Source organism: Myotis davidii, unplaced genomic scaffold (genome assembly GCF_000327345.1).
Source record: "Myotis davidii unplaced genomic scaffold, ASM32734v1 scaffold167, whole genome shotgun sequence".
Taxonomy (NCBI): domain Eukaryota; kingdom Metazoa; phylum Chordata; class Mammalia; order Chiroptera; family Vespertilionidae; genus Myotis; species Myotis davidii.
The window spans coordinates 6603791-6619331 of NW_006300048.1; the positions used below are offsets into that span (position 1 = coordinate 6603791).

The 15541-nt window shown below is 35.6% G+C and overlaps 1 protein-coding gene across 1 annotated transcript in view; it reads left to right on the top strand.

Annotated features, from left to right (window-relative positions):
- CD2AP (CD2-associated protein) overlaps window positions 1–15541 on the top strand; it is a 159305-nt gene that overhangs the window by 102440 nt on the left and 41324 nt on the right. Inside the window, exons 5-7 of the mRNA XM_015572164.1 lie at window positions 3023–3123; window positions 6341–6461; window positions 12402–12589. Coding sequence (XP_015427650.1) covers window positions 3023–3123; window positions 6341–6461; window positions 12402–12589 — 410 coding nt within the window. The remainder of the gene's footprint in view (window positions 1–3022; window positions 3124–6340; window positions 6462–12401; window positions 12590–15541) is intronic.

The following is a 15541-nucleotide window of genomic DNA, read 5'->3' on the forward strand; positions in this document are numbered from 1 at the left end:
CAGGTGGTTGCTGTTGTTATCCTCACCCGAGGATATTTTTCCATTGATTTTTAGAAAGAGTGGAAGGGAGGGGGAGAGACAGAGAAACATCAGTGTGAGAGAGACACATCAATTGGTTGCCTCCAATATGGGCCAGGGATCAATCCTGCAACCAAGTATGCTCTTGACTGGAATCAAACCCATGAACCTTCAGTCTTCAGTCCCCAGGCTGACGCTCTAACCATTGAGCAAACCAGCCAGGGCTAAAAATGTATTGTCATAAAAAGAACTAGTGTTATTCCTTTAGGAAGGGGGAAAACTATTACTGAAATGTAACTGTTTCTTTTTCTTTTTAAAAAATATTCTTTATTGTTTAAAGCAGTGGTTCTCAACCTTCCTAACACCGCGAACCTTTAATACAGTTCCTCATGTTGTGGTGACCCCCGATTTCATTGTTACAAATTGAACATAATTAAAGCATAGTGATTAATCACAAAACAGTATGTAATTATATATGTGTTTTCCGATGGTTTTAGGCGACCCCTGTGAAAGGGTCGTTCGACCCCCAAAGGGGTTGCAACCCACAGGTTGAGAACCGCTGGTTTAAAGTATTACATAAGTCTCTTTTTTCCCCTGTTGACCTCTCCCCAACCCCCAGCACATGCTCTCTCCACCCTACTGTCTGTGTCCACTGGTTATGCTCATATGCATGCATACAAGTCCTTTGGTTGTTTTCTTAACCTCCTCATCCCCCACCTTCCCTCATGTGTTGGACAGTCTGTTCAAGGCTTCTGTGATGCTGGTTCTATTTTTGTTCATCAGTTTATGTTGTTCATTATATTCCACAAATTAATGAGATCATGGGGTATTTATCTCTCTCTGACTGGCTTATTTTGCTTAGCATAATGCTTTTCAGTTCTATCCATGCTGTTGCAAATGGTAAAAATTCCTTCTTTTTTAAAGTAGCATAGTACAGTAGGTCCTCGGGTTACGTTGGAGATCTGTTCCTACAGCGGCATGATGTAACCTGATTTTCGCTGTAAGTCGGAACCCACCTATATAAGCACCTACATCACTCACATGGAGCACATACAGAGCAGTAATGAAATGTACTAACCTGAGGACTGTCTGTATTCCATTGTGTAGATGTACCACAGTTTTCTAATCCACTCATCTGCTGATGGTCACTTAGGCTGTTTCCAAAAATTAGCTATTGTAAATTGTGCTGCTATGAATATAGGGGTGCATATATCCTTTCTGATTGGTGTTTCTGTTTTCTTGGGATATATTCCTAGAAGTGGGATTACTGGGTCAAAATGGAAGTTTCATTTTTAATTTTCTGAGGAAACACCATACTGTTTTTCACAGTGGCTGCACCACTCTGCATTCCCACCAGCAGTGCAAGAGGGTTCCTTTTCCTCCGCTTCCTCTCCAGCAGTTGTTGTTGTAACTGTTTCTTATTTGGAGATTATGGATTCTTCTATCTACCTGATTGTCATTTCTGTTTTGCACCTCTTCACAATGTTGGTTATGATGTTCTTCTGTTGTTTTGATGGTCCAATTGGATTTATTTTTTGTGTTGATAATTTCATAGATATATAGAATGTGAGAGCCGAAGTAACTGCCTTCTCATGATGTGCCCAGGGTAGTACAGCTTCAGCTTTGTCATTTTTACCTCCAGCATAGTATTCCATGGTATAAATGTACCACAGCTTTTTTAATCCACTCATCTGCTGATGGACACTCGGGCTATTTCCAGGTCTTAACTGTTGCAAATTACGCTGCTGTGAACATAGGGGTGCATGTATTCTTTCTGATTGGTGTTTCGGATTTCTTAGGATATATTCCTAGAAGTAGGACCACTGGGTCAAATGCCTGTCTCATTTTTAAATTTTTGAGGAAACTCCATATTGTTTTCCATACTGGCTGTACCAGCCTGCATTTCCACCAGTGGTGTACTGGGGTTCCCTTTTCTCCACATCCTCACTACCACTTGTTTTTCATGATTTCTCCGAATTCTTCCATTACTACTCTTCCAAGTCTTAGCCTCCTCTTGATTTCTTTGAGTAGCAAGAAGCAATCCTTTAATTAACCATACTTGGTCATCTACCCATAGCTGCTTTAATGATTCACTTTTAAAGATGGGAATAATTCTGAGTTCCCAATTATTAAGAGTTTCAAAGAAGTTGAGAACCACAAACCTGGATAGTTATAAGTGATCATTACTTATCTGAAAAGCTAATGCAAAAAATTTTTAAAAATATATGTTTTTAATGATTTTTAGAGAGAGAACATGAGACGGAGAGATAAAAAAGCATTGATGAGAGAGAAACATCATTGATCGGCTGCCTCCTGCATGCCCGCTACCAGGGATCGAGCCTGCATGTGCCCTACCAGAATTAACCAGTGACCTCTTGGTTCATAGGTCAATGTTCCACCACTGAGCAACACCAGCCAGGCTAAAAGTAAAACTATTTTTATCATTTCCTATATGAGTTTGATTTTTATCTGTCAGAAAACAGGGCTATTAAAGAAGATAAAGTACATTGTAGACTTGTGCGTTTTATCTCTTGAAACAGATAAAATAAACAGATACTCTTAAATTAGTTCATTTTAAGTATTCCTAGGCTTTGATCAGGATGTAGTCTGGAAATCACTGGCGTGGAGGACTTGTATGTGATACATTTTTTGTGCCAACAGTGTCTTTTATATTCTATATTTTTAGTCTCAAAAGTGGCAGTTGACATTTTACTTTTGTGTAATCAGTGGGATCAATTGTATAAATGATTTCATTGCTGTAATCCTTATACATTTTTTGTAGTTGGTTTGAATTTATTTGGGGCTGAATAGATTGTAACGTGGGGGCAAGTTGGAAAGCCAACAAGAACTGATTGTGGTTAGTTGCTTAGAATGCTTACACGTTCTGTTTTTGTATATAAATACACTGACAGCAAACATAGTATGTAAAGTATGTAAATAAAGGTGCTATTGCTTATTTTAATGATCTTTCTTAACCTGACTTTTTTAATGTTACTTTTTTTAGAGATCAAGAAGCGGCAATGTAAGGTTCTGTTTGAGTACATTCCACAAAATGATGATGAACTGGAGTTGAAAGTGGGAGATATTATTGATATTAATGATGAGGTAAGGAAAACGTGTTAGAGATCAAGCAGCAGTTAGAATTAATGCTCTGGATATCAGAAAAATGCTTTGTAAGGATATTAATTTTTTGTTACAAAATTTTGCAAGTTTATTGGTTTTCTTTTTTAATAAAAATTTTAAGATACAGACTTTAAAATTAATCTCTTAACCGTTTGGCTGCTGACGTATTGTTTCGGACATATGCCAAAACTGTGGCACTAATTGCGCGTGTATGGGAAAAAATGTAAAACACTTTTTATACAATAAACTCACTTGTATTGCTTTGCAACAACAAAAATTAAAAAATACCAATTGTTTACATAAATTTGTTTTAAATAAGAAGAGCGCGATAGCGCTCCTTAGCAGTCAAACGGTTAATATCTCATTGTCTTGTATGTAGAAATAAAATTTCACTCATCCTTGCTATATCTAATATTTGTGTACTGTATTTGTTGACTTAAGACAAAACCTTGTTAAACTAAAAATTAATGTAATCTAAGTGGTTAAGAATATAAATAAACCTTTCCTTTGATTCTGAATTCACTTTAGGTACAAAGCAGTAAAATAAAAGGAATTTTTACATAGTAAAGGAATACTTTAAAAAAGAATCTTTAAAAAGCTTTGCATGGTTTGAATTATCACATTGAAATATTGCCCAAAAACATGTTTCCCTCATTTTAATGTTTTAGAATGATATTTAAAAATATTTTAGCCCTAGCCAGCTTGGCTCAGTGGATAGAGCCTCGGCCCTCAGACTGAAGGGTCCCAGGTTGGATTCCGCTCAAAGGCACATACCTCTGTTGCAGGCTCTATCCCTGGCCCTGGTCAGGGGCATGTGCGGGAGGCAACCAGTTGATGTGTCTAACATTGATGTTTCTCTCTCTGTCTCTTCTCCCTCCCTTCCACTCTGTCTAAAAATCAATGGAAAAATATCCTCGGGGGGATTAATGACAACAACAAAAGTAATAATTTCACATCTCTGCTTTTACCATTAAAGGAATATTAAAGTTTTACTTGGCAGTTGAAATTCTCATTTTCAGTGTAAATGTTTTGATATCATATAGTGCCTCAGGGATTGATATTGTGTCCTAACATGTAATGTAGTTTATCACTTAGGTTTATGTTAAGTTCAATGTGTTTATACAAAGGGCAATTCTGTTTTATTTCTACTAGTTGGCAATGATAATAATGTTTATTGAGCCTATATTATGCCTGAAAAAATGTTTTACATGTATTATTTCCTTTAAATTTTTAAACAACCTAGAGATAGGAATTTTTATCCCAGTTTTACATATGAAGAGATTGAGTCATAGAAGATAAGTGATTGGCTGTTCCATTTACTGTTGTGATAAAGACAGGTTCATGGGTGTGTGGGTCTGGAATTCAGATAGGGCACAGTAAGGATGACTTGGGTCTGTTCTTTGATGTCTTGGGGTCTCCACTGGAAAGATTCAAGGTTGAATGCTTGTGGAATCATGGGAAGGCCTTTTCACTCACATGTCTGGTGCTTAGAAGACTTGAAGGTTAGGACTGATTGTGGAGAGCCTTTATGTAGCTTCTCCATCAGGATTGCCTTTTTTACTGTAATCGGGGGAGGGCTCATGATAGTTGGATTTATTACATGGCAGTTTAGAGTTCTTAAAGTGTAAGCATTTCAGCAAACATAACCTTTTATAATCTAACTTTCACCACATTCTGTTGGTTACAAGCAAGATTGAAGGGGTTAGGGACAAAGGCCACCACTTCTTGGTGGGAGGAGTGTGTTAAGTTTATTTTGTAGTTGAGCATATGGGGTAGATTTTGTTTCAGACATCTTTGCCCAAGTTCATATGCCTGGCATGCAGAGGTGCTGGAATCTGAATCCACACAGTCTGCTTTTGAATCAGTGTTCTTTACCACCATACTACCTACCTCTTAAGAATTCCTTAATTAATAGGAATTATTATAGGGTTAGTTACCTAAGTACCCAGTTGCTGCCAATTTGGGATTCCAAGTGTAGATAATAAATTTTTTGATGTTTACCTCTTTGTTGTGCCTGTTCAGTTTGGTCTACTTTCACAATTGAGTCCCCCTGAAAATGCTCAGGTTTTAGATTTTGGTTTACCTCTGAGCTTTTTCTCCTCCTTATGTGCCTCTTAGTACCTTGTAGTTTTAATGCACCAAGCCAACTGTCCCTCCTTTCGGGTGTATGGATGCCTTCCAGCAGGGATCTCAAGTTAATCTTTGAGCACCCACTCCTACAACTAGGTAAAGAGGTCGGCTACTCAAAATTATTCATCAACAGAATCGAGTGCCTTTATTATTGGTATTTTTTTCTAGTCTTTTTAAAATATCTAATTATAGTAAAGAAATGGTTCACTTTAACCAAACAGCTTGTTTCAAAACCTAATAAGGGATCGACTTTTTACTAGTGATATTCCCTTTAATGTGTTTCTATACATGACATTAAAAATTAACCTGAAAAAAAATACTATTAAGTAACTTCATGAAAATTTAGTATCCTTGTTAGTGAATATAGGTTTTTTCTAAAGAGTGTGGTTTCTGAGGATATTTCTGGTTATGGTGGAGGCAGTGTTTAGTAGAGCCTGAAATCTTGACTTTTAAAAGAAAATGTTTCTTTTTCATACTTAGGTTAAGACTTGCTATTCAAGTAAAAGGCTGAGGAATTTCATGTGTCTATTAGGAGGGTGTATTCTAATATTCATCAAACTTTTTCCAAATCAAAAATTTACAATTACTTAAATATTATGTCATAATTACAAACCAAGGCTCAGTAGTCTTTAAAAGAGTAACATTCCAGAAGAAAACTATTTTCTTGCTATTAATACATTATTCTTGGTTATCTGATACTTTTATAGATTACAAGTTCTCATAGCAAATATTGCAAAGTGCTGTTGATGTGGTTAATCCAATCTATTTAGATTTAATCTATGTAGAATATATTTTCCCATTGTATTTTCTTTTTTTGTTCCTTCTAAATCATTAATTTTATTCTCTAAGATCTTTTTTTTTTTTACTTTTTTTTTATTGCTTAAAGTATTACAAAGGGTATTACATATGTGTCCATTTTTTCCCATTGTATTTTCTTATAGGTTTAAAGAAATTATTTTGCATTACTAACTTGTGCTCATGCACTTCTGTAGCTTAAATTTTTCCATAGGGGGAAGATTCTCATTTAGGAGAAAATTTTTTTTAATTTTTGAGTTGTGAACTCTTTCAGGTAGAAGAAGGCTGGTGGAGTGGAACCCTGAACAATAAGTTGGGACTGTTTCCCTCAAATTTTGTGAAAGAATTAGAGATAACAGATGATGCTGAAACTCATGAAGCCCAGGAGGATTCAGGTAAACTCAAAAAAATTTTAATAGATTTAAATAAACTTATATATCAATTAGTGTTTATTTTATATTTTTTTGAATCTCTTTTTTTTACTTTTGAACTGTGAGCTTTGGTTTATCTACTTTAAGAAAAAAACCCACCAACAATAACTTATGACAGGGTCTCAAAATAGGAACTGAGTAGGCAAAATAACAATGTTTTTCCCTCTGATCTCTGCTTTAGCTTGAAGTAAACGTATAGTACTGTACTCTGATTGTGAAGTGATAATACTTATCTTATTTCTTCCCACTTAAGATATGCTTACATACAGTTTTTTTAAAATACATATTTTTATTGATTTCAGAGAGGAAGGGAGAGGGAGAGAAAGATAGAAACATCAATGATAAGAGAGAATCATTGATTGCCTGCCTCCTGCACACCTCCCATTGGGGTTCGAGCCTGTAACCCAAGCATGTGCCCTGATGGATGAATCAAACCATGACCTCCTGGTTCATTGGTGGATGCTCAACCACTGAGCGACACTGGCCAGGCTTTACATACAGTTTTGATCTGATTTTGCAAATAGCCTATCCACAATTTTAGAAATTCCTCAAGTCAAAGATGCTGAAGTCAGTCTTCAGTGCAGATACTGATTCCATTGAAAGATAGAAAATCATTGAGATAGGAATAAATAGAGGACTCATAACAAATAGACTTAGTATTTTACGTTACACTTATTTGAGAATGATTGGTACCAGTTCTGAAGTCAAAACTTACGTTTTAAGGATGTATAGTAACCATTAGAGAACAAACAAGTCCTGAAAACATCTGGCTTAAATTTAATGGTACACTTACTCCATAGCAGACTGTCCCCTGATTTACTTTTGCTCCATATTGTTATTTCTTTTTTTTTTAAATTCATTTCTTTTTTTAAAAAAATATATTTTATTGATTTTTTACAGAGAGGAAGGGAGAAAGAGAGAGAGAGAGTCAGAAACATCGATGAGAGAGAGACATCGATTAGCTGCCTCCTGCACATCCCCTAGTGGGGATGTGCCCGCAACCCAGGTACATGCCCTTGACCGGAATCGAATCTGGGACCTTTCAGTCCGCAGGCCGACGCTCTATCCACTGAGCCAAACCGGTTTCCGCCATATTGTTATTTCTTATGTTTTATAGGTATTGGATCCTCTGATATTTGTTCTTAACATTAGAATTTGGTATTAATTAAAACTTACCTTGAAATGATAATACTATATAAATTGAGCCCTTAAAATATGTACAAAATTTAAAGTCCAAGTGGGACCACTAGCAAAAAAAATCAAATTTAAATTTAGATGTAGATTATTATTTTTATAATTGTAAATATTTTGGGCATTTTTCTCGCATTGTTTAGCCTTCTTTGAATTTTAGTAACCTTGTAGTTATATCTGTTAAAAATACACTTCCTTGCTTGTTTAACCCGTTTACAATAACAAGCGTTCTAAATGTGGAGCTTTGTGATTATGGGGTGGTAAGACAGCGGTATAAGTGCACTATAATTCCTTTTTTTTTTTTAAACTCTAGGTTTTAGGCAGAGAGTATTTGAATATTGATTTGAATGCCAGGAAGTGAGTGTGTATAAAGATTTTAGAACTTTAGTGATAAAAGTATATAATCCTTTAAGTTTTAATTTAAGAGTTTGATCTTACACATTAAAGAATTGACCTTCACTCTTCCTGTGTTCTAACAAAGTGTAATAGCCTCTGTTTATAATTGGTATTTTAACAGTCTTTTTAGGTAGTAGTGTGTATTTCTAGTAGCTGTTATAGGAATTATAGTTGACTATGTATATGAAATGTTATTTTTTCCCTATAGTATTGTAATGCCATATCCACCACAATTTGATTGTTTTACATAGTTTCTCCTTACCCTCTTTTCATTTAGTAGAGCTCTTCTGTTCTTTTCTTTTAATCAATAAACTGAAATAAATGGGATAATGTTCTTGGTTTCACCAGTTAAACTCTAGCTATTACTGTTAAGATAATTCTGATTCTAGACAATATTTCCTGATCCTTCATGGATAACTTATTTTTATGCCCTCAGTTTTTATTGAAGGACCATAGAATAAAAGTTATAAGAGCCACTATTACATTTTTATAGGAATGTGGTAAGTTCATAATTTGTTCTGTTCTGCAAAATCTCCATTTATGCCTAATAAGTATCTTAAATTTAAGATGGTCAAAACTGACCTTCTGTCCGTTTCTTGGCACCCAAATCTGCTCTATAGTCTTTTTATCCAAGTTAATGACAACTCCATCTCTCTCTCACTTAGATCAAAGACTTGGATTCACCTTTTACTCTTCTTTTTTTTTTTTCTTCTTTTTAATGTTGCACTCTATTTGTCACCTACTAAATAAATGTGCAGAATCTGTTTTCTTTTACTACCTCCACTGCTGCTACCCTGGTGTAAGTTTTATTTTGCTGTATAATTGTAACAGCCAGTTATTTGCCATTACTTTCCTTCTGAATGTTCAAGTGCTCACTTCTAGTAGTTTGCGTTTTAAGAAATCAGGAACATTTTAGTCTCACAGCCTTTGTACTTGCTGTGTATCTTTGGGAATGTTCTTCGAGATCTCCTTATGGCTTTTGGTCTGATTTCAATAGTCTGCTCAGAAGTCATCTTTTCAGTTAGGCCTTTCCTAATAGCTCTGGATAAAATGGCCAAAAGCTCCCATCCTCCACTCTAATTTCCTTTTATTCTTTGATCTTTGACATAGTTGTTATTGGTCCTTATTGATTTTCTTATTGACTGTGTACCCTTGTGTTAAATATACATTTTGTTTTGTTCATTGCTGCATATCCAGTTTCTAGAACATTGGCACATTGATGCTCAATGAATGAATGAATGAATGGTTTTTGTGGTTTATGGAGAACTTTTCAAACATTTTGTCATGTTAAAGTCTCATAACTTTGGAGGAGATTAGTTCACTCCTGTTTTAAAGGTGAAGAAATTGTAACTCTGAGATTATTTATCCATCAAGTGGTAAAAGTCACAATTGGAATTCTGTTCTGATCTTTTAAATTCACTATGCTATTTAACATGTGGGGGTATGGATATTAGATGATTCTCATTATTTTATCCCTTTTGTTTGCCTGTTGTCTTTTAATTTTAAAAAATCATGCCTGTAGAATTGTCTTCTCATATACTTTTGTTCCTATGCAAGTTATGGGCAGTGATATCAGTGGCATTTCCCATGGAGTCAATGTATTCTTAAATCTAAATTTGAAAATCAATGCCAGTGAAGGAAAATTCCTACTATAAATTTAATTAATTCAAAATTCACATATTTGTTTATTCATATATTAGTTCATATATTAATTAATTCAAAATTCATGTATTTGTTTAATATATTGAGTGCTTATTGGTGAGCATATTGTGCAAGGTTCTGAGAATACAGTAGTGAGCAACATAGGCATGATTCTTCTCCATATTTGAAGGTTTTGGTCCTTTGAGAAAGAAAAGACTTAAACAAGTGATTATAATTCCACATGAGAAATGTTTGTGACAGGAAACTTTAGGGTGCTATAGATGTATGTTAGAGAAACCAAACTTAGCAGGGTATGAGGGACTGCGCCTTAGAGGAAGTTACAGATTGAGATCCCCAAATAGGTAGGAGATCCCTAGGCAAATTTGTGACAGAAGATAAAGAAAGAGCATAGTATTTTCAAGGTCCTGAAAGAGATTCAATTCAGAGGGATTGTAGAATATATAGTTGGATGTGGTGAATGTTGAGGCTGGAGAAATTATTGGGTCAGGTTTAAGAAAGCAATGCAAAAATGCTAAATCCAGGCACCAAGAGTGAAATGATTAGATTGTTTTTAGATAGATTGGTTTGGTTGCATTGTTGAAAGTAGTTTGGAGAAGAGTAAAAACTAGATACGAAGATTAGCTGAGAATGTTTTGATAATTAAGGTAGAAATAGTATCAGTTTAAACTAGAGGAGTGATCATAGGAATGAAGAAGCATGGGTAAAATAGGAGCTAAATAGGTGATATAAAGAACTGCACCGTGTGATGATGGGAACTGTGAATGATTGAGAAAGAAGAGCCAGTGGCTACCAGGTTTTGGGCTCAAGAAGCTTTGTTGTTGAATCACTACACTAAAATGTTTAAAATGGTTTTGGGGTCATCTAGAATTACATTCAAATGTTGTCTTTGTTACCGTGGCCTTGGGAAAGTTCTTAACATCTCTTTGCCTAGTTTACTTATTTTCAAAATGAGGAGTAATAATGCTAATGTTAAGTCTATGGGTAGTTATACAAAGTAGCTACAATTCATGTATAGTGCTTAGAAAGTGCCTGGCACAGAATAAGCCCGGAATAAATGGTACTACCATTTTAATTATTACTCATTGCTTTCTTACTGTTAAATATCAATGAGCTGATAATCACGGATTTTTAGGAAAATTATTCTTAAATTTTCTTTGATGATTTACTCTAGAACTTAATTTCTTAGATTATAAGGCCTGTGAGAATTTGTTATGAGCAGTGCTTTTTTTGCCCAGAAAAATGAACTGAAAAAATATCCAGTTTTCCTTGGGGCTGGTCATGGACTCATTGAGGCCTCTGAATAAGAACCTTTGCTACTGAGCAAGAATGTAGAAACAACTTTCTTACTCATATAACATTAGACTTTATTTAATATTTTTTTTACCATTATAATGTAAAATTTCATCGACTTATGTTACTTTATCCATGAGTTGAAAGGACAGATCTTGAACTGTTGACTTTTCAAGATAAAATTTTTTTAATATTACCAGTTTTTGTATTTGGAAACTACCACTTTTAAAAATGATTAACTTTATCTCTTTTAATGCTTCAGTCTTACATTTCATACCTTTGCCCAAAGCTGTAAATTTTAAAAAATACATATTTTTGTTGATTTCAGAGAGGAAGGGAGAGGGAGAGATAGAAACATTAAAGGTGAGAGAGAATCATCAATTGACTGCCTGCTGCACACCCCACCCTGGGGATTGAGCCCGTAACTTTGACATGTGCCCTGCCTGGCGATCGAACCCTGACCTCTTGGTTCATGGGTTAATGCAGTGGTTCTCAACCTGTGGGTCGCGACCCCTTTGGGGGTTGAATGACCCTTTCACAGGGGCCACCTAAGACCATCGGAAAACACATACATAATCACATATTGTTTTTGTGATTAGTCATTATGCTTTAGTTATGTTCAATTTATAACAATGAAAATACATCCTGCATATCAGATATTTACATGGCGATTCATAACAGTAGCAAAATTACAGTTATTAAGTAGCAACGAAAATAATTTTATGGTTGGGGGTCACCACAACATGAGGAACTGTATTAAAGGGTCGCGTTATTAGGAAGGTTGAGAACCACTGGGTTAATGCTCAACCACTGAGCCACACTGGCTGGGCACAGAAGCTGTACATTTGACATGCTCTTGTTAAGGATTTTGTATATTATGATTTTTTGGATTTCTTAATTAGCATTTTACTAATTGAAAATATCTAAATTGCCCTAACTGGTTTGGCTCAGTGGATAGAGCATCGGCCTGCGGATTCAAGGGTCCCAGGTTCGATTCTGGTCAAGAGCATGTACCTTGGTTGCGGGCACATCCCCAGTGGGGAGTGTGCAGGAGGCAGCTGATCGATGTTTCTCTCTCATCGATGTTTCTAACTCTCTGTCCCTCTCCCTTCCTTTCTGTAAAAAAATCAATAAAATACATTTTTAAAAAATAAAATACCTAAATTGTTATTGTTTCACACAACATCCAGAAAAACATCAGGATAAAGTATATCTTATTTTTTTGAATATGTTAGTGCTCAGTCATTTAATTTATTATTTTTATTTGACATTTTTTATTAGGAGGCATAGAATGTAAACACTATGGAAGCCAGGGGGAGTATCAAAATTTTCATGTCATTCTTCAAAAACGAATTATTCTTTCAGAATCTGTTTGGACTGGGCCTACCTTATCTTTCCCCTCTCAGGGGAATGGGAATGAAACTGCACCCGGATCGGTGACACAGCCAAAGAAAATTCGAGGGATTGGATTTGGAGATATTTTTAAAGAAGGCTCTGTGAAACTTAGGACAAGAGCATCCAGTAGTGAAACAGAAGAGAAAAAATCAGAAAAGGTAATATCGATAAACTTTACTTAGATTAATATCACCATTTCTCTCATTAAGCATTTTTTAAAATGTAAAAATCACTTTGCAACTCTTAAATGTTCTTTTTTGAGATCGTTGATCATTGGTTAAGAAGACTGAGAAAACTCTTTTCAAGTTTACAGTGATTAATGTTTACATTTGATTTTTATAAAATTAGAATGTTTTGTGGTAAAATTTAACACAAACTCTCCTTAGTGGAAGCCTTAGAGTTTTAGTTGTCACAGTTTAAAAATAGAAAAGGCAAGTCTTTTTTTTCCTTTTAAAACTAAAATTACAGCCGAAACTGGTTTGGCTCAGTGGATAGAGCGTCGGCCTGCGGACTGAAAGGTCCCGGGTTCGATTCCGGTCAAGGGCATGTACCTGGGTTGCGGGCACATCCCCAGTAGGAGATGTGCAAGAGGCAGCTGATAGGTGTTTCTCTCTCATCGATGTTTCTAACTCTCTATCTCTCTCCCTTCCTCTCTGTAAAAACAAAACAAAACAAAAACACACACAAAAAACAAAAAACTAAAATTACATATTTAATTTTAAGTAGGTCTCAAATGGATCATTTTTAAATGGCTTTAAAAATGAGATATGAAGTGTATTAGGCACAGCTTAACTTTTCTCTGGCATTGTAACATAGGTAAAAGTGAATGTACCATACATTCTAAGCTCTAATAAGAGATTTAAAACTAAATCTTCTGAGTTTTTATTTTGGGGGGGAAAATAGCTACAATCTGAAGGGCATTTATTTCAAAGCTGTTGTTCCTGGTGTTAATATCTGGGAGCTTCAGATGAAGTACTTGTTTCACATAGGAGGCTTTCCTGTGATGTTTACGGCATTGTTTCCTTTTTAGTTCTCCTTTGTATGTCTCTATTTAACTCTTAAAAGTTTAAAATATTTCAGTATTTACTTGCCTTGTTTAGCTGTATTTCACTTTAGGACTGTTTTGGTTGGTGAAATATATATTTAAGTTTTTTCCTAACATGTTTAGTTTCAACTTTTTTTCTTTCTTAGCTTGCTACATGTTTTCTCATGTAATTGTGATTTGGGTTCGGGAAAGAAAACTTGTATTTTGTACCTTATCTTCTCCTAGCTATAAGACTTCTAGCCTTAAGATTTTGGGGCCTAATTGATTCTTGGTTTTCAAGATAAAGATTGGAATTCTTGTGGATTTTGGAGTAGTGCTGTAGCTATAACAGCTAGGAATGTTGCAGAGGCAATGTCTGCATTGGAGAGCCATTAGAATAGATGATATGGGGTCTCTTTTCAACTCTACAGTTTAGGATTATATTGAAACACTTCATTTGATTAATGACGACACCAACATTTTTTAATTATTAAGAATATTTTTATTAAACAAAGTAAAACTGCTAAAACAAATGTGTGCCTTTACCCTAAAGGCCACTCTTTCAAAGTGCCATTTTATCTCTGGTTTGAGAATCATCTATTTTGCTTTGGACGGTCTTTCAGGACAACTTGAACGCTCTTGTCAGGTGGGAGTAATAAAGGTGAATATGTATGCAAAACATTAGCATTGGCATTTAGAAGATGATGCCCAGGACCACCAGTTGGAGGTTCAGGTGGATTAATAAGACCCAGCTGTGGAACAGGGATTCACACCTGGTTTTTGGGTATGGATCCTCGGGAAGGTTGAAGACTTAGTGGCACATTTTTAGCTCATTTTGTCTTTTCTGTTGAATCTCAAGGCTTCATATTACGAAGTGGAGTGTTTTGCTGCTGTAAAAGCTGAATGAAATTTTGCTTCTAGATATTTAACAAAAAGTTCTGAAAAAGAACCCTTTGCACAACTGCTGTATTGGTCTCAGAGCTATGTGGGGGACACTTTTTGATCTAAGCCACTTGGTCACCCACCTAGTAACATTGCCTTGCTCTTTATTGAACAACTGTTCCATTTCCTTGCTTTTGATATGCAGGGTGCTTCCCATCAGTTGTAACATTTCATGATGTTCATGTTTAGATGTTTGAAAATATCCTCTAAAGCAGCGGTTCTCAACCTGTGGGTCATGACCTCTTTGACAGGGGTTGCCTAAGACCATCCTGTATATCAGATATTTACATTACGATTCCTAACAGTAGCAACATTACAGTTATGAAGTAGCAACAAAAATAATTTTGTGGTTGGGTCACAACATGAGGAACTGTATTTAAAGGGCCAGAAGGTTGAGAACCACTGCTCTAGTAGAAAAAAGTCAATAAAATATATTTTTTAAAAATAAATAAATAAAAATAAAAATAAAGGGCCAGAAGGTTGAGAACCACTGCAAAGAGATTTCTCATTTGGACTCTGTCGACTTTCCTTCTGTGCTACTTAGTAAGTTAATTAATTTCTTTGTTATGTTATCCAGTACTTCCCGTTGGACCTCATTTTGTTAAATTCTTCAATTTGTTCTTGTTCTGATACAAGCCAGCATTCATTTTATCTAGACACCCCCCACCCAACGCCCCCAGTTTTCCATCTAGACCAGTGGTTCTCAACCTTCCTAATGCCACGACCCTTTAATACAGTTCCTCATGTTGTGGTGACCCCCAACCATAAAATTATTTTCGTTGCTACTTCATAACTGTAATTTTGCTACTGTTATGAATCATCATGTAAATATCTGATATGCAGGGTGTATTTTCATTGTTACAAATTGAACATAATTAAAGCATAGTGATTAATCACAAAAACAATATGTGTTTTCTGATGGTCTTAGGCAACCCCTGTGGATGGGACGTTCGACCCCCGAAGGGGTCGCGACCCACAGGATGAGAACCGCTGGTCTAGAGGGTCAGTGTTCTTGCTGCACCATGTGCTTTGCTTTCTGCAGTCTCTGCACACCTACTCACAGAGAGGGTCTCTTCACGTGCTGGCTGCTCCTCCAGCCATTGCCTTTGACCAGGCACAACATGCATGCTGGAGGTGGCCAGGT